General features: G+C 46.8%; 1 protein-coding gene across 1 annotated transcript in view; it reads right to left on the reverse strand.

The window, feature by feature from the left end:
* Positions 1-16: 16 nt before the first annotated feature.
* LOC141734718 (GON-4-like protein) overlaps positions 17-19,520 on the reverse strand; it is a 31,253-nt gene continuing 11,749 nt past the window's right edge. The window contains 18 exon segments of the mRNA XM_074566803.1: positions 17-624; positions 1,247-1,349; positions 1,802-2,591; positions 3,511-3,718; positions 4,196-4,309; positions 4,603-4,722; positions 5,008-5,151; positions 5,630-5,773; positions 6,325-6,522; positions 7,025-7,206; positions 8,174-8,417; positions 9,119-10,858; positions 12,143-12,259; positions 13,642-13,792; positions 13,980-14,124; positions 14,811-14,982; positions 15,519-15,605; positions 16,928-17,126. Of these exon segments, the coding sequence (XP_074422904.1) occupies positions 475-624; positions 1,247-1,349; positions 1,802-2,591; positions 3,511-3,718; positions 4,196-4,309; positions 4,603-4,722; positions 5,008-5,151; positions 5,630-5,773; positions 6,325-6,522; positions 7,025-7,206; positions 8,174-8,417; positions 9,119-10,858; positions 12,143-12,259; positions 13,642-13,792; positions 13,980-14,124; positions 14,811-14,982; positions 15,519-15,605; positions 16,928-17,126 (5,008 nt within the window). The 3' untranslated portion in view covers positions 17-474.

Below are 19,520 nucleotides of genomic sequence, written 5' to 3' on the forward strand. Positions count from 1 at the left end.
AAAGTGAGACCACACAATAAATACAGAATTCTTATCATAACTTTCCCCACGTACAATCAACACAAGGGAAAAACTTACAAAAAAGAAAAAAAATCATGTGTGTGTTCCCCATGAAACCAGACATCTTATGGTACAGTATTTACAGGTTCTTGTCGAGGGCTGGCGGCCCAGTCGGCGCCAGGGAGCGAGGTCAGTGTCCGCGGGCATCACTCCTCTTCTTTCACTGCTGCCGCTCCCCATGGAGGTTCCAGAGGGTGTCACCTCCCTCACCCCCTTCTTCCTTCCTTTAGTTTGATACAGACCGAGAAGCGCAGCTTTTCAGAAGTGTAGCAGGAAAGTGAACAAAAAAAAGAAAAAAAAAAAAAGGTGCTGTTTGAAGTACCTGTGCAAACATTCATCCACAGCACCCAGCTAGCAGCAAAGCGGCAAACAAGGCTCCGGCCGCCGTCAGGAGCTCCCGGAGCCGGTAAAGCCTCAGTCGTCGGGCTCCTCCTCAGAAAGCAGAAGGTCTTTGTCGGAGAGCTGGTCTGTGTTACTGGTGCTGGTGGCATCCTCCTCATCTTCGGAGCTCCCGTCACAGGACGTGTGAAACAGCCTCATCAGTTCTCTGAACCTGTGGGATACCTGAAGAACAAGGGAAATCCAAGATGATGAGTGACCTAAAAGGGGGCACAAAAGGGAAGTTTCCTATTACCGAGTTCAGGGGTTTGTGCTTTTGATTAAAAAAAACCCCAACACAGTGACATTTTGTGCAAGATTCAGTCATAAACTGACGGAGAAACAGAAGAGCACCGGGTTGTTCACTCTTCCCCGGAAGAACAGTTACTTTCTACTGACTGGCAGGTAAAAACCAGGCAGTTTGGGAAGATTCCTAGGCAGCGATGCGGGGCAAAGTTAAGAAACAAACCCCAGCAGATTCCTTGCGTACTGGAGAAGGCTGAAGACCCAAGTGGCAGCCACTGAAACAGTTCTGGTACCAAATACAAGGTTAAAATGCCAATGGTGACATTGTAAAAAGGCCCACAGCAGTCACTATTTTTTGGCTCCGATGGAACGGATCAAGGTTTGTTTTGGTTTTTTTTTTTCCCCTCCATTTGCAACTGGGGTTATTTTTCTCTGATGGAACATCAAATTAAAGTTAAGTTTAGGAGACCACGCTGACAGCAAACCTCCCCCTTTCCTTCCTGCCCACCCCCTTTCCCCATTCACCGTCGCCGATTCAGGCGTCCCCACGCCCAGCCCTCACCTCGCCGGCAGTCTTGTTGCCCAGTTTCTGGGAGATGGCGTGGAAGGTTTCCAGCTGGGCTCCCTTCTCCTGGCAGGTGGTGAGGATGACTCTGTCAGCCTCCCTGGGGAACAGTAAAACAGTTAGAAAGCAGCCAAAGCCAAGTGCTGACACACGGCAACCCCCAGAAGCTCGAGGCCTGTTCCCGGGGCTGGGTCACAGCGGCAGAGGGCCAGCAGGCTCCTTCCTCTGTGCTGCCACCACCCGTCCCAGGACATTGCTCTAAGTGGAGCTCCATTTAGCCCGTTTCTAAGCTTTCTGAAGGAGAAAAGAAATTCTTTCCCAGCCTGAAATACTACAGTAATTACACTGCCACAAAGCGACAGCATTTGTCATAGGACCAAGAAGGCGGCTCTGCTGGACTGGGGCTGGAGGAAACACAAGGCGGGAATGTTCAAAGGGACGGGGCAGAAGCCGTAAGAAAACGGGAGCACGAAGTGAAAACGAAAGGGTACGCTGTGATATGAAAGCTGAAGCCAAACTGAAGACACAAAGATGCAGTTGAGGCAGCTGTACCTGGTCCAGAGGACAACCTTCTCCCCAGTTGAGCTGACTTTGCTGTTCTTAGCGCACACCGTTGCTTCCGTGACTCGCTGCTGTTGCTGCTCCTCCTCCTTTTGCCCCAGCGATGTGGCCACCACTCTATATTCCAGCTGCTCAGGGTGCTGATGCACCTGGGAGCGGTTGTTTGCATTTGACTTCAGTCTGCTCTCTGGAAAACTTCCAGCGCTGCCCGTATCGTGTGTTTCCAAACTGCAGTCACCAGGGGCCTGGGAGCTGCAGCTCTTGCCCAGCGGGGGGGCTCTACCCGCTGTTACCCAGCCCTGCTTTGCTTCAGGTTTGTCTTCCAGAGGCAAAGGTGGTCCCTCAGATTCTTTCACACCCGATTTTGAAGCATGACCAAAGACAGCAAGCTTATCTGATGAATCCAAATAAGGCCCTTTAGTCTGACATAGACTCTTCCCAGAAGAGGAACTGGGTGCCATTAAATCTTCTCCTGCAGCGGAAGGAGAGGACAGCAGCAGATCCCTGCTCAGCCCAAGGGGAGCTTCTGCGTTTCCTCGGCGCTGGCTTAGCCCCTCACTCTCTCTTCCCACAGCGCAGGGACAGTCTTTGGTTTCTTGAGGTAGTTTTAGAGCAGGTTTTTGTGGCTGCGTGCCCCTGGGGGCAGCGACAGAGGAGTCGCCGTCCTTTGCAGTGTCCACAGCAGCACCCACGCCTGCCTCCTGAACCCGACTACCAGGCAGCGCAGCTTTGTCACAAGGTGCGTGTCTGCCGGAGACAATCTTCCTTTCCAGGTGAGATCCTGAAAGGAAACCCAAAGAAGTTCAGACTAGCTGTTACTAAGAAAAACTTCCAGAAGCTTATTCACTTACTTTTTAAGAGATTATTATTTTTCTAGGCCATAATGCTGTAAATGAGAACACAGTTTGGGAGCGGCTTTGTAGTTCTATCTGCAGCTTACCCATCCTGTAATTCAAAGGCGGCACTCTGCCATCAGTTTTCTTCACCACCGTAGATTACTACGGCCAGCTGCTGTGTGAAGAAGCGACGAACACGTGAAAAAGCTTAAGTGTGCAGCCCAGACCAAAAATTCTCAAGCGAAACACACGTTGCTGCTCTCGGCGCCCAATTTACAAAACCACTTCAAACCAGACATGGGGCTGCATTACGCTGAGCCCCCCGCGTTTAACCTGTGCTTGTCTCCAACAGCAGCACGGGCAGACGTAGCTGCTGAAAGACAGAAGAGATCTCTTTCAGGGTGTTTATCCTGCATTAATCGCGTTTTCCCTTGTCTGTACCAGGCTGGAGGAAAAAAGAAGTAACATGACGGAGGTCATTTAAGAGAGGACTAGAGAGATGGTGATTTTGAACTGCTGTGCTAAAGCGAAAGCTGAAAAAAACCCAGCGTCATGGACTGGGAAGTGCTGAAATGGGATTAGCACGTTAGCAAGAGAAGCCGAAATGGCCCAATCGGGCTGAAAAAGGGAGAATACTTCTCTAGTCAGGAAAGCTTTTTTTTTTTTTTTGAAAGGAACGCTCTGGATTATGTGAGCATATCCACCCAGAGCGGATGAAGACAAGGAAAAAAAAATGAAAAAAGGTTATTAGAAGTTTTCGTTATCTCAATAAATTCACATTACAAAGTCGTACACCTATTTTCATTTGTGTGAACCGTCTGGAGATGAATGACAGACCTGGCTGTACACAAGACCTCCACACACCTGCAGCCAGAGAGTCCACTTTCCTTGACACGGTTTTTGCTCTGCTCTGGACATCCTCGCCCTCATCTCTGTTCTCCGGGCTTTCTTCTGCAGGCTCCTTAGACGTTCCAGAATCCTTCCCTTCGGGCTGAGGACTTGATTCGTGTTGAACAAGGCTTGCCGTCAGCTCTTGAGAATCTTTATGTTTATAAAATTTGTTTTCACACACCTGTAAATCAATATATAGGCACACAGTTAGAGGGGTGGTGTATCAATCCAAACCTACCACTCCGGCTTTTGCTTCCAAAGTATTCCTTGCCCCTAGCAAAGGCCTCAATTTGACAGTACGTTTGCATTGAGAAAGCTGAATCTTTTTTATTATTACGAACAGGCACGGTTCTTTTCACATAGCGGCCTCCCACGCATCTTCCACTACAAAATCCTTATTCTTAACACCAAAACTAAGACTGTTTAGCACAGGAGGGAGGGGCGGTAGAAAGTGAGCAGGAGACAGGGTAAGGCCAGGTCGTGCAGTCAGAGCTCCAAAGAGGGGGGACACTACTCGTCATCTTTTGATTTACTTTCTTCCTCAACGCGTGATTTTGGAGACACGAGGCCCGAGGCTGGACAGATCATCGCAACGGGGGACTCTCGGCAGGACTCTACTTTCCACTCACCGCTCCAGTGACTTGGCCTATCAACTAACCTTACTACTACAATGGCTGCAGGTCCTCCTTTTGCTTTTCTTTAGCTTGAGATCGCTACTCCCTTCATGGCAGGAACATGAACATTCCTTCATCCCATCTACCCACTCGACCTCCTGGAAACAGACATACTCCAGCTGACAAATGCGCGTGGTACACAGAGATGACAGTCAGGGGAAGGTTAACCCCAGAGGGAGCCAGGAAGGGCTGAGTGGCACTCTGCGCACACCTGGAGAGAACTAAAGCGATTATGCTGCTAATAGGTGAAGCACAACGGAAACAGTTCAATCCCCTTTCTTCATATCTTTTTAGACCGTTGTCATGTCTCTCGGTAAGACACATTTATCCTCCTGGGCATGCATTTGCTCGGAGTCCGGATACGTGGACTAGTGAGATACCCCAGGCCCACCTTGTCATTATTCTGGCCTCCGATCTCTTTCCGCTTCTTATTTTTTGAGGCTGCATGCATCTTGGGTGGTTCATCATCTTCTTCTACATCCGGCAAAGACACCTCTTCAAACCCATCAAACTACGAAAAAAACAACAAACACGGAAAACCTGCTCTATTATGACAGCTCTTCAGCAGACCGAGCTTCCTTTTCCCCATGAGCTTCTGAATATCGAGCTCAGCTCCAGGACGTGACAGGTTCAACTATGTTAGAAGAGACATAAACGCTGTAAAAAAAGTTTGAAAAATTTGCTGCAGTCCACCAAACCCATCCCACCCTGCTGCCTCCTCTCTGGAAACACAGCCCCAGTTTGAATCAAGTATCTGCTTTTATCTTTTCTGGTCTTGCCAGAAAGATTGCTCCACCTCATATTCCTTCTCTTCTGTCCAGTTGATCTCCTCAAAGTCTCCCATGCGGCTGGCTGAGGGCCTTAAGTGGTCAAAGAAAATGGAGAATTCGTCCTGCAAGTGGTCGTGTCCTTTCAACAGCTGCCACATTTGGGTCTTCAGCTGGAAGAGAGAAATCCCGAGAAAATCGATGTTTCATTCCGTATCACCACATTCTTCTCAGAAGGATTTCTCAAAGCAAGTAGAACATCAAGGCTTATCAGAGCTCTGACATGACAGTTTATGCTTGCGTTGGTACTACTTCATCAATATTTTGAGATCATTCTACATCCAGCTATCAAATTAGCGTAGAAACATCCCTCCAAAATTCTAGGCAGACTCTGTAGGAGGCACCAAGGTAAAATTTAACACCTGCAAGGGGATAAAAGCAAGGTGGAGGTAGGAGAGAGGAGACACACAGGCCAGTTCATGGCGAAGCCTCTTGAAGAGGCAGCTTCGGTTCTGTACTGTGCCCCCCAGAGGGAGATCAACTCGATAAACTCTCAGGGTCTGAGAGCGCAGCACGCGGGCGCGGTGAAGCAGGGCAGCGAATGCCACGCGCGGGGTTTGGGAGAACGGAGGTACCCGGACGCGCGATTACCTCGGCGATCTCCTGGGGGAGGCAGTCTGCACAGCTCTGCAGAACTTTGATGATCTTTTGGTGGTGGGCAGGATTTTCAGCAAAACAAATCTCCAGCTGCCTGAGGAACTTCCGGCTTTTTTCGAACGCTTGCTGCTCTTCAAACTGACCAAAAGAAAGAGATTCACCCCTCATGTTCAAGAATACGCTTCCCAGCACCTCTACTTGGCTTAAGCGAGCTATAAACTGCCTGTCTTGCTGTTTGTTTCCCACTTGTTTTGACGCCCATTGCAAAACTGGGAAGAGGTGGAGGAACAGAGACAAGACTTTGTACAATCGATACTCACGTGAGCTCTAAAGTTTTGCTTCGACCACGCGCACATAAAATAGGCAAAATCCAGAAAGAATGTAACAGGCGAAAACGTCTACATTACAAAGCGGAAGGCTGATTTGTGAGGCAAAGGAGCCATTCCGCTTGCCGCACGTTGTCTCTGCAGTCTGGTTCTGCGATGTAACTGGGAAAGGCGGATTCTCCACAGTAATACTTAGTATGAGACTTAAACACTACGCTCTTCGGTTCTGATTAATGAAACAGCAAGGTAAGCAAATGATTTGCCAGCTGTTTACCTTTCTTGCCTTAGGAAGAATTCCTTATCCTTTCGCAAGCGTTCACACTGCCTGCTTAAAGTTTGGTCTCCTCCTTTCACCGTACCTACCAGTCCACACTCCAAAGCTTGTTCTGGCAAAAGAAAGGCAGCAAAATCTGTGAGCAATTGTGGCCAGTCGTGCAACAGTTTCTGCAAAGTGGAATAGAGATCCACAGCCGTTCGCTTGTCCGTGCTGATCTCAAACTCATAGATAACGCGAAGAAAGTCTTCATACTTTCCAGGAACATGCTGCAAGGCTTCACGCACCTGGAAAAAGCAAGAGGCCTTTACAGAACTACGTAACGTCCAGGAAGGAAAAAAGTTAATTTAGTAATCTTTGACGTCTGGCTCCTCAGAATTTACACTGTGTTTGGTTGGGTCAACCCTTAAAGATAAGTTTGAACTGCGCACAAGAGAGAAGGGAACCAAATCCAAGGCTACGAAGCTCTGAAACGAAGAGACCCCGTGCCATGGTCTGACTGCAGCCGGCAGCCCTGCATCCCCCGACAGCCACTCACGCTCCCCCCTTCCCTGCGCGGGACAGGGGAGGGGAGAGGAAGAGCAGAAGCAAGAGAACTCCCAGGTGAAGATAAAGGCGGTTCAATAAGTGAAGGACCGCGCCATGGGGTGCTAAGAAGAGACAACCCCCTCCTGACCAGATCCGGCACACCCAGTTGGAAGTGGCCATTACGGTGCTCCGGTACGACCCACGTTGGAGGACTCAGTGTCCAGCGTTCCTGTCTGCGGGTTACGCGCTGGCCTGGCTTACCCTGCTTAGATAGGCTTGTGCGAATGCCAGATCCTTCTGCTCCCGCAGGGGATCTCTCTCCAGGATGTCTTCGTCATACAAGAGGAGCAGCTTAGATGTATCTTTGCTAGCGCGAGCCCGGCCCCTCTTATTTCTGGTTCTGTGGGAGCTCCTGCTCTTCCCAGGGGCTTTCATACTTTCTCCTGCGGGGAAGCACAAAGCAAGTTGTGCAGGTACGTTTCAGACATTCCCTCGCCCGGCAGACAACTGCTCTTCAAGATCGATATCGCAACAGAAAAGCAGGGTTTCAGAGTTAGCGATGAGTTAACTGTTTACGCTCTCCTGGACGCGTACGAGCAGCATGTTTTTCATTAGTCAGGCTGGCTAACGTATTTTAAATCAGCTGTTTATTATAGAGTCTGACAGGAAAAAAATCTTGATACAGCAACAAACCCATCCTGACTGTTACCCAGCCAGGATCTACCAAGAACTAACAGATCCACCTCCTGCATACCAGGGACCCAAAAAAACATAGTGGGTGAACAGAGATAAAATACGAGGATCAGAGCCGGCTGTAACACTTGCAAATTATTCTTTTAGCTTATTATTTACACGAATAGAGTTAACATCACCGATAAGTAACTGCTGCCACATAATAGGGAAAGAAATAGCGTACTAAGATGCGCGACATCACGATTTTTATGTCTTTAGATTACGAGTCTGTTGGCCTAACGGTGTGAGGTCCACAGTTCAAATTCGTCTACCGCTTGCTAGATTCTGTTAAGGTATTATTTTGTTTCACTTATTTTTCCCCAATGTGACCTTATAACACAAAATTCAATTTAGCAAAGCTTTGACTATTTCGTATCATTCGTATACGGGTACTAGGTATTAGCTGATGCAAATCACAAATCTTATGTCTGCAAATTTTTGAAGCATAACTGCATTACAAAGGACACTTGGTTCACATGCACAAGGCCTTCTGTGCTAAGAAATGTTTTCACAGAATTGTGACTGTGTGGCAAAATTTAATTCCCAGATGGGACGCATCACTGAGCTCAGTACGCTAAGAGAAAGTAAACCCAGACACGGTTTCCCCATTTTGGTTTTAAGGCAGAGAGCGGCTCTGTTTCCCCGTGCCCTGTGCCAGAAGAAACGCACAGAACTTACCTGCTGGCGTTCTGTGGGCTTCCACCTGCGGGGCTGCCATTGTCGACGGGAAGGCAGATTTAGGTTCCTCTGATGTATCGCCACATATTTCATCATCTTTCTGTAAACTCTCCATCCCTTCCCCTTCCTCCTCCTCCTCCTCCTCCGGCTCAGAGTTCTCTTCCTGGGAATTCTCTTCTTCCGAATCTCCTTCTTGGCTTAAACGTCTCTCTGTTGCGAGCCAAGTAAGTTTTTCCATTGTCTCCTTAGACAGCAACAACAACAAAACCGTCACATCGCTTTCTTTCAGGGTTTGTTTTAACGTCATTCAGCAACGATCTCACTCCATCAAAATTCTAACGGCCAGTTTCACAGATCAACACCTGACCAACTAAAGGACTCTACTGAACGGACAAAACTCAACAACAACCTTAACTGCCTATTTTTGTATCACGCGCAAAATTAAGTTTTAGAATCTGCCACTTACAAAAGCCTTAAATTATACGGGATTCCTCAATGACCATCTTAGTTCTTACAGGCTTGCTGGAATTGTGACCGGGAAAATAATTTTCATGTAAAGTGCTTCTTATTAAAGTAGCTTATTATTTTATTAATAATAAGTAGCTTATTAAGTGCTACTTATTAAAGTCGCTTATTATTTTATTAAGTAGCTTATTAAGTGCTACTATTCTTTTCTCAGCCTCAGCTGAGAAAGTCCTTACAACTCAGCAAAATTTCAATCTGCATATTTGCAAGATATTCCTTTAGTTTGGACTTAAAAATCTTCTCAGAAAAACGCGGTGCCCAATTTCTCAATAAAAGAGCCCAGCACCATGCTATTACGTAGTTAACAGTCCATCTTCCCAATTGGATTCAAATTGTGGTTTGCCCTGACTCCATTAGGATGTTTCAGGACATCGACATTTGTCATTAACGAGCTTTTTTTACAGTTTTGTTTGCTTTTACCTGAAGTTCGGGCACGGAAAGAATAGATTCTTCTGAGGCTGATGACATTTCTTCATCCTCATCTTGTGTAAAATCATCAAAGTCATCTTCCTCCTCCTCTTCTTGTCCTTCTCTCTCTCCTCCAGCTTCAGGGCCAGCTGGTGTCCCAACAGACTGGCCGTCTATACTGGAGGAATCCTCCGGTCTTCCCAGCGGACTGCTAAATTCCGCCTCAACGTCTGCTGGGTACGAAAGATTCTTTGGAGACTCGCTGCTTAGCTGTGGTCCAGCACCACCACCTGCATCTGTCTGCTGTTCACCCTGGGGAGGCGACTGCGAAGCCCCTCGTTCTTCTTCTCCCTTCTCATCACACAAAGTGTGCTCCTTTTTAACTTCTTTCAGGTCATTTGAACATGAACACGCAGCCTCCATGTTCAGCTCCTGGCCAAGATCCAGCATGAATTCCTCCTTCACTTCAGCACATAAGAGATCCCTCTTCTGTACTGGATTTACTTCCTTGCTAGCATCACTTGAATCTTCAGGCTCAATTTTCACTGTTTCGTCTGGAGCTTCTAAATGAGGCAGAAGGTCCACAGACAACGGCTCTGAAGCGTTCTCACCTCCTTCTACCACTGTCCAGCTACAGCGGTCACCCTTATTTACCTTTTCCTGGCTGCTGGTACTCGAAGTGGCAGGATTTGTGCTACACTCCTCCTTGGGGGAGACAGCGGAGCACGAAACATACAGCTCTGGGGGTTCAACCTTGGGCTCCACCGTGGGATAGGTATTTTTGTTGTTTCCAGCGGGGCAGGAAGGAACCAGATTCAGCTGATCTTCATTTTCACCAACAGACGATGCAGAAAGACCAACAGGGTTAGGAGAGACTAACAACGAAGGGATGGAAGAAGTCACTAGAGGCTGATTTAATGGACACGGGAAAGTGGATGGATTTACTAATAAGGTCGTAACTGGAATAGCCTGAGCGCCTCTACCAACTGCTGTGTTTATGGGCTGAATCATATTGCAGCCATTGCCTATATTAACCACTTTCACTGTGGTGGCAGGTACAGTAAGGATGACAGGAGATGGCTGAATCAAAGGTGAAGTCTTTATCAACGGGGCAGATTTTGCCCCTTTTTTCTTTTGGTATCCCTTACGAACACAAGGTTTGCGTATTTTTGCTCCGGCCAAAGCTGGCAACATCAGTTTTGGCTGAAAAGTTACTGGATTGGAGGACACCAGAGCTGGTGGTACAGCAGCTGAGAAAGCTTGTCTGGAGTCTGAATACGATGGGGACAGCACGTTCTGAAATTCCAAGCCATCCCCACTTCCTACGACTGCTGGGACACTCAAAGGCTGCACTCCTGACACCGTCTGCGTAACTGTAGCTGGCTGGATTAGCCGAGGAATCTGAACCATGACTTTGCTGGGAGGAGCTTCTGACTGGGACAACTTCACCGTTTTCTGGATGTTAATAGTGTTGGAACCGGGCTGCAGACAAGGACTCGGTCGAATGAGGACAGGCTTCAGAGCTGAGGACCTCTGCCTCCTCCACGCTCTCCGGGAGAACCGATTGGCAAGGGGCTTCAAGGTCAGTACTAGTCCCTTTGGCATGAGCAGAGGGTATTTTTCATCACATCCTGTGTCTGAAGTTTCCTTTCCTGTCCCCAAAAAGACAGATTCTGCATCAGGTGAACCTGGCATCTCCCTGGCATCTTCTGCCAATTGCTTCAGTTCCCCCTGAATGGAGGGCAGGCTGGCCTAAAGGGAACAACAGTGTGTTAGTCCGGGCCACAGGCTGTTCCCCTCTGACCACCTTCAAACAGCACCACAGAAGGCGACAGACAGCAACTTGCTTCTGGAAGTAAGGCGGTCTGAAGTTACTTTATGCTACCGTATATTACTTTATATTCACGAGTTTTACTCCAAAGCCTTCAAAAGAACCTGAGAGCCTGAAAGAAACAACAGAACCGAATCACTTTATAAAGGTTCCTTTAGTAAATACAGGATTTTGCGGGAAGGAGTCTTCATTGTAACAGCAACAAAATATAATGGGCGATTAAGAAAACTGGATTTTATGGCATCCGAGTCTAATTCTTTTCTCAGGCGCAGTCCTCCCCGACTGACTCACAAGCGTGGTCACTACACCTCCAACTTCGTATTCCTTGTGCAAAGAGTCTCAGAGAAAGAATCCTTACAAAGCACGAGACGTTTGGGTGTAACAAAAATAACAACCACACTCCGGGTGACGATAACCTTAACAAAACCCACCCCGAGCCCCCAGATTTCTTCTTTCTTCTTAGAAGGTGAGGTTTTAAGGGGGAAGAATGCGCCCTCTCTCATGGCTGTACGACAGTGGGAAAAATGGCAACACTGCTAAGCATACGGCAAGGGCCAGACGACATCGATGAACAAATTAACACCACCAAGTAACAAAATCAACACATCAAGCCAGAGAAATTAGAAATACACCCACAGAGCAAAACAGGGATGTGACAACAAACGCTGCATGTCCACGATGACGTCCATCATGTACTGGGCAGACACGCACAGAGTAGTGCGCAATACTTCGGGTTGCTGAACACTACTGCTCTTGCTACATTTACTAGCTGGGCGCAGGGTAACGAGGGCTTCCACGCAATACAATCAGACTGCCTTTTGACTTCAGAGCTGCAGGCTGACCAAAGAACTCACTCTGGACCTAGGCCGTAAAGAAAGCGGGAGAGAGGGGGAAAGCGGGAGAGAGGGGGAAAGCGGGAGAGAGGGGGAAAGCGGGAGAGAGGGGGAAAGCGGGAGAGAGGGGGAAAGCGGGAGAGAGGGGGAAAGCGGGAGAGAGGGGGAAAGCGGGAGAGAGGGGGAAAGCGGGAGAGAGGGGGAAAGCGGGAGAGAGGGGGAAAGCGGGAGAGAGGGGGAAAGCGGGAGAGAGGGGGAAAGCGGGAGAGAGGGGGAAAGCGGGAGAGAGGGGGAAAGCGGGAGAGAGGAAAAAGTCCCAAAAGAAATCAACCAACAACAAACGCTACACTGATGAAGAAGAGCAGAACCCACCTTTAGCCAAAATGGCAGGCGATGTTCTTCTCTCTCCACAGGCGGCTTCCACTCATTAGGCTGGATTTCCTCGCAGCACTTGAACAGAACGGGCAACTGTTTTGTCTTTTTATAGTACTATGTGGAGACAGGACAGAATGCAAGACAAGATGACTGTGGTCAGATCACCTGACTAATAACTGCTGGGATGTAGGATAAGAACTGTGCTCTGTAACAGTGTTTGTGTGAATAAAGTCATTCTCATCACTACTACTGTAATAAGGTACTACCCTCAGAAACATTAAAAAAAGAATAATAAAGGCTGAACAGGAGCTCACTGCCACCTCGGTTTCTCTCAGTAGAAATCACAACATTCTAGCAGACATGCAGGCACACTTGCTTTAAATATTTCTGGTTCTTCTTCTCTCTTCAGCAGTGGCCACTGGCTTATGGGACAGGGTATTTGGCCAGCTGGACCTTCAGCCTGACTGGAGACAGCACTTTTGTTTTAGCCTCAAGACTCAAAGTTTATTTGTACGAATTTGTTCCTGAAGCCACGGTTGCACGTGCTGGGCTTTAAAGAGTCAAAATCGCAATATAAGTACTTACAAAGTACAGAGAGGATAAGGTCTTTTTTTGACGAAATCCTCATTGCTAATACAAGGATGACATTTTCTTTTAAGAAAGTGTCAGTGTGGCAGTGTGCTCTCCCCTTCCTTCCCCCCTCCCCCGCCGCTCCTGCTCAAGCCATAACCATCAGCGGGAGGTGTGATGAGTTGCACCTGGACTTTGGGGGATGGCTGGCAACACAGTCAAAACACCGTCTGGAGTGGGGACCCAGACATTTCATTCCCATGGGAATATGACCGTAGGTCAATTCTCCTACTCTGTGAACAGCAGACAGCCCAGGAGCCCCCGGAGTTCTCCTGCACGGCAGCGGCTGCACGCCAGGATCTCCCCGTGAGTGGGGACGCTCGCTTAAGGTTCTGCTCCTCGAGGCTGAGACATTCCTTGCCCCAACAGATTCTCGGTAAGTGGCTAACAGCATGCTAAACTTTGAAGTCTTAGCTAGGTGATATAAAGGGTTGATTGCGCGTGGATAATCCTTTAGACATAAACCACTGACCAAGTCTGGGACCGGGACTGGATCCAGCTGCACCCAGACTCCTCCCTGAGGAGGACTTCAGAAAGCCAGGGGGTCCTTTCTGAGCCTCAGGACTCAACAGGAGGGTCTCCCGACAGCCTGTCCGACCCTGGCCTCTGAGCAGTAAATTATCAAGTGTACCCTGGCATCGAATCTTGCACAACACTGTCCCGTTCACTACTAACTTTGTTAAATCGCAGTTTTATAATATTTCGCTACTTCTCTCTTATGAGTGAAGTTAATCACTCTGCCCGTGAACAGTCAGCACACGCAGAAAAAGGTCCTTGGAACAAAGAGCACATTTCTTACATAATAAACACCAACCAGACACACAAATCTGAAAATTACCAAACCACGATCTGAATGCATCACTTACTCTGATGATATTATCAGGGGCTCGATTCATATTCAGATTCTTGATTCGTACCGTAAGCTGGTGGGCAGTTTTTGTTGGCAAGAGATACTTGCTGATCAAAGGCTTTGGGAACTCTGTCCCTTCAAAATGTTTCAAACCTAAAGCTAATAAACTGAAGAAAGAAGGAAGGAGGGGAGGAAAAGAAAAAAAAAAAAAGTCTTTTAGACAGTACAGCAGATTGCTATTTGGGTGTGCTGTCACACAATACGCAGATATCCCCAAAGTCTGCATCCTAGAAATCCTCCTTAACAAAGGAGTCTCATTTGTATGCATTTTACTGAATAACTCTAAGCACCTACTTGTCCTCTGCCTTGGTGAAGATAATCTTGTCCCGGGGAGGGTTTGCTTTCAAGGAACATATTGGCAGCAACTCTGGATACATGAAGACTCTCCTTGTTGCCAAAATCCATGCCACTTGCTTTGGCAAACATGGAAATTCATTAGCTGTGAAAAGAATTAACAGATAAGGACAGACAGACACATGGACAAATAATGTTTGTCACAAGTGACTTTTTAGTCACTTCACTAAACTTCACTGCAAGAAGAGAGAGACTTTCTCCCTGGATTTCAGAATTTGCATATTTTTGCCCTTAAGTGTACAACAGCAAAAGGTAAAATTACTTTCCTCTTCCATCTTTTCTTCTGTTTTGCTCTATAATGAAAAAGCACCTTTAAAAAGTTCTGTTTATTTCAAGTGAGTTCACTCTCTAGGTAGCAGAAAAAAAATAATAATCACAAACCAAATATTTGAAACCAACACTTTGGAGCTTTTTTTTAAATAAAATGCTCCAATAAAGGGAGTATTTCCTTGATGTGTGTAAACCAACACATTTGGAACAATTATTTCCAGTTGCATAGTTTCCTGACGGACTTTTGCAGCTCCAAGCGTCATCTGCAGAACAATAAACGGCAGTATTATGATGTCAAACGAAAGTCAATAGCTCATGTAACATGCTTCACAGTGTTGCAAGTTTAAGAAGCAAAAAGGTAGCGAATTAAGCGGATAGTTTTATCCTAAACCACCTCACAAGATTAAAAAAAATTAAAAATGCCTTCCAAACCGTGTCTCACAGCATGAAATCCCTCCCATTGTCAATGCTCTCCCACCTCTCGTCCCTTCAAATGCGTACCGCTCTTCTTCACGGCTTTGCGAGGGCTCCAGTCAACTTGGACTCGGGCATGAAAATCTTCGATGAGCTGCAGCGCTCCCTTCAAGTTACACGGCTGGAACATCGTTTGAAACTTGGGATTGAACGACTGACGAAGGAGTGTAGAGCTTCGAGCAAAGTTACCGAGCTCGCTCTGCAAAGTCAAGCACAGAAAAAGATAAAAGGGCATTTACCTTCCTTCGAATGGAAGGTAAAGAACAAACCCATCTAATGCCATAATGCAAAAACCAAAAGCTAGTGAAGTGACAAGCACCAAAGATTTATGTTTTTATGTGTTACAGCTTTTGAGTATTACAAATCTAGGACCAATCACGAGGACTTTTTTTTTTTTAAATTCCCCCACTTCCCAGAACCTTTCAAGGTCACAGAATGTTCACTAATTACAAAAGCCGTATTTTTTTGAACTTTGTTTTCAGTATTTTCAAAAAAACAATAAAAAAAAATAATCAAAGACATGCCAATTCAAAGCACTGTTATTAGTCGACACAACGTGAATTATTTCTCTAAGTACCGAGCACGTTCACAGCAGACTAACAGAGTCATTCCCTTATTGAGTGGTAGTCTCTCTCAATTTAATGGGACCGGTTAAATAAATTAAGCTCTCTAAATATTTCCAGTAACAAGCAATCATTAAAATTCATGTAGCTCTGATTTTAGATGCATCCTTACCAAAAACATCCTGGTAGTACTGGCCTCTGAACTTAAAGCAGGGTTGGAACTTGCAAGAAGATGGATTTGAGTCAGAAGCTGAACGTGCTTGAAGAATAAAAATTAGACAAATGGGTTTTTTCAGTGCATCAGACATCCAAGAAATTGGAAAGCATATGTATAGAGGCACAAGAAATATCTCCTGCGCACCCCAAAAATCACATTCTGACTTCAAAAAACCTTTTAAGCAACAGAAAACTGAGGGGAAACTTCAATATTCACTGGCAGGAAGTTTGTTACACAGATTTGGTCCTTGTGGCCAAGAAGGCCAATGGCATTCTGGAGGGCATCAAAAAGAGTGTGGCCAGCAGGTGGAGGGAGGTCATCCTCCCCCTCTGCTCTGCCCTGGGGAGGCCGCACCTGGAGCGCTGTGTCCAGTTCTGGGCTCCCCGGTTCCAGAAGGACGGGGAACTGCTGGAGAGGGGACAGCAAAGGGCTACCAAGATGCTGAGGGGACTGGAACACCTCTCTGATGAAGAAAGGCTGAGGGATTTGGGTCTCTTCAGTCTGGAAAAAAGACAGCTGAGGGGGGACCTTATCAACGCTGATAAATACTTAAAGGGTGGGTGTCAGGAGGATGGGGCCAGGCTCTTTTCAGTGGTGCCCGGCAACAGGACAAGGGGTAACGGGCACAAACTTGACCATGGGAAGTTCCACCTAAACATGAGGAGGAACTTCTTTGCTGTGAGGGTGGCAGAGCCCTGGCACAGGCTGCCCAGAGAGGTGGGGGAGTCTCCATCTCTGGAGACATCCCAAACCCACCTGGACGCGTTCCTGTGCCCCCTGCTCTGGGTGACCCTGCTCTGGCCGGGGGTGGGACAGGATGATCTCCAGAGGTCCCTTCCCACCCCCACCATTCTTTGTTTCTGTGCAAGTCTCAAGTTTTGCAAAGAAGTCCTCTTGAACTTTGTATGGATATGGAAAAAAAATTCTCTACGTACAGCTTCTCATCTCTGCTGCTGACAGCTTTTAAACTGAATTTCTACAGTTTTGCACGGCGGGAGGAGGAAAAAAAGAATCCAAGCTACATCAAGAATAATATTCTTAGAAAGTAATAAAGAAGTTGGTGAAAACAGAGGATTTTGACCAATTACATTCAGAATTCAAACACAGCCAAGGCAGCTACCTCACACGAGAGCAATACAGATGCCAAGAAACAAGCTCTACTTTGCACATTCAATTCAAATTGTCTTTCAGTGTGGAATCAGGCATGTAAATATTTATCACCTATTAAAGCTCCAACTTCAAATGTAGCTTTTTGAATTAATTTCTTCAAGGAAGCGTGGCAAAGTGCTTGCTGTACCATTGGCTTCCCTGCCCCCCACAGTATACGGCACATATTCACTGGGTCAGATCAGACATTTTATTACCTGCTGCATTTGCTGCTGGAGCCTCTTTCTTTGCATACTGTCCAGAACAAGGCTCTGGAGAGGCTTCTCATTTTGAGGTTTTGATTTTTCTATCTCTTGCGGTGGCTTGATTGAGGACTTTTTCATTCTCAACTGCTCAAGCTGTTCCTTCACCGTCCGGTGTTGCTCATTCAGTAAATTGGCCAGAGGTTCTTCAAATCTGTTTGAGATCAGGCAGACCGAAATATAACAAGCATACGGTTTAATAACCATTCACATCTATTTAGAATATTTTACACTGTACCTGGGATGCACAGTTTAATAACTATCATCTCTGCGCTACTCAACACTCTGACAGCATACCTTAACTTGAAAAAGCAGTTATTTATACATAAATAGAACAGTTGACGTATACATAAATCCTTTCATCTACCACAGCACTGCTTAGTTCTGGGATACAGCGTTTCAACGGTTTATTCCAAGGACGGTGTCCTGGTTTAACTCCAGCCGGCAACTAAGCACCACGCAGCTGCCCGCTCGCTCCCCCACAGCGGGACGGGGGACAGAATCGTTAGAGTCAAAGTGAGAAAAGTCGCGGGTTGAGATACGGACAGTTCAGCAAGTGAAGCAGAAGCTGTGTGCACAAGCAAAGCCAAACAAGGAATTCATTCCCTGCTCCCCACGGGCAGGCAGGCGTTCAGCCATCCCCGGGAAAGCCAGGCTCCCTCACACATAACAGCGACTTGAAGACAAACGCCATCCCTCCAAGCCTTCCCCCAGCTCTATGTGCTGAGTATCCCTCCCTGCGGTCCGGAACACCCCTTCGGTCAGCTGGGGCCGGCTGTCGCGGCTGCGTCCCCCCCAGCCCCCGCTGGCAGGCGGGACGAGGAGCAGAACGGCCTCGACTCTGTGCAAGCGCTGCTCAGCAATAACTAACACACCCCCGTGGTACCAACACTGTTTTCAGCACAAATCCAAAACGCAGCCCCATACTGGCTTCCGTGAAGAAAATTAACTCTACGCCAGCCAAAACCAGCACAGAAGTTAACAGTCTTGTCCACCGTTCCCAATCACACCCCGTGTGTGTTCCACTCAAGTGCTCAGACAATCCCAACAGCACTCAGGATCTAAAATAATCTAGAACACGTTAGAGCCAATCCTATTTAACTTATATCATCAGGCAAGGTCTGAACCCAAGGTATTACGGGTGACATTTTACCACAAGGGTCTCCAGAAAGATCACACGCTGACTCAAATGCTGTTACTTCAAACACAAGCGTATTACTTAGCTTTACACAGAGTACTCTACTAGACTCCTGCTGATACTACAGCAAGAGCCACTCCTGTAGCAGAAAAGAGGACGTACACACTACCGTCCTTTCAAAACCAGCTTCAACTATCCCCTGTTCTATGATAGATTTTTATTTATTTTAGCTACACCAGTTAATATTCTGATTTCTGCTAGTCATCAGCTTCACTTCTGTAACAGGCCTGAAGTCAGTCACAAGTACAGTTGTTCCGCAATGCTTCTATCACAAAAATAACAATAAGCCTAGCAAATGTATATTTTGCCACAAAACAACTTTAAGAAGCCTGTATACGCATAGAACTGGGGAAGAAACAATTGGGAGAACCAAAGAAAAATGAATGCATCTCGCCATTATCAAAGACAAATACGTACAAATAATAAGAGAGTGCATAAAGTTTCCCTGCTTTCAGTCTGTAGCTGGTTTAAGAATTGCTGCGCTCCCCTCTGGTACTGCTCATCCCAGGGAGAGCATCGAGAAACTCCAGCCTTCGTTTTAGCTCCTTTCCCAAACAGATACAGCTTCATCTTGATCTGATCTGCCCCATAAACAAGGAGACACCATTCAAACCGCAGCTCACCTTCAGCCCGTTTCTGTAATTCGTTAAACGGAGTGGTATTATTACACATAAAGAAACGCTATAGACCCTTTCCTCTTCAAGGCGCTGTTTCAAGTATAATCCATACCAAGACTCATCAAAAGTCAATTTCCAAACTTCACAGTCATTTCAGATAGCCTTGGCTACCTTATGCAGTCTTTTTCCTTAGAGAAGGACATTACATCCAAGCTATTTACTTAAAAGATAAAGTGACACAGTTGGTCAAACCAGCTCCCCAAGCGTTTCTTGCCATCAAAAAAACGTAAGCGCGGTTAAGTGAATTTTGCCCCTCCCCTTGACAATAAAAGACAAGAATTAAGAGAGCTAGTTAGCTTAATAGCTGAAGTAAGTGACTTCGCAGGTAGTAAAGCAATTTTTTCAGAAGAATTAGGCTAATAAACAGGAGATATATATGGGCGAACTTGAGAAATAAACACAATTTAAATACAGAGGGACAGTATATACAGCATGGAGATTAAAGAAGCAGGAAGAGAATCTCCCCCCCGGAGACGCTGGCTTGTTGGGACAGTTCACCATTCTGAAAGGCCTCGGCTGTTTTCAGCCACGATACAGAACAGCCAGCAGCAATCTGTCAGGGCAGGCGTTCTTGCTGTTTCCTTCTGAAGAGGTACATTTTCAACGTTGTCACCATCTTCTTCAGATGCATCACAATCCGTAAAAAAGAACACAGGGGCAAGGGAAGGGTTCA

Source organism: Larus michahellis, chromosome 24, assembly GCF_964199755.1.
Source record: "Larus michahellis chromosome 24, bLarMic1.1, whole genome shotgun sequence".
In the NCBI taxonomy this organism is placed as follows: Eukaryota; Metazoa; Chordata; class Aves; order Charadriiformes; family Laridae; genus Larus; species Larus michahellis.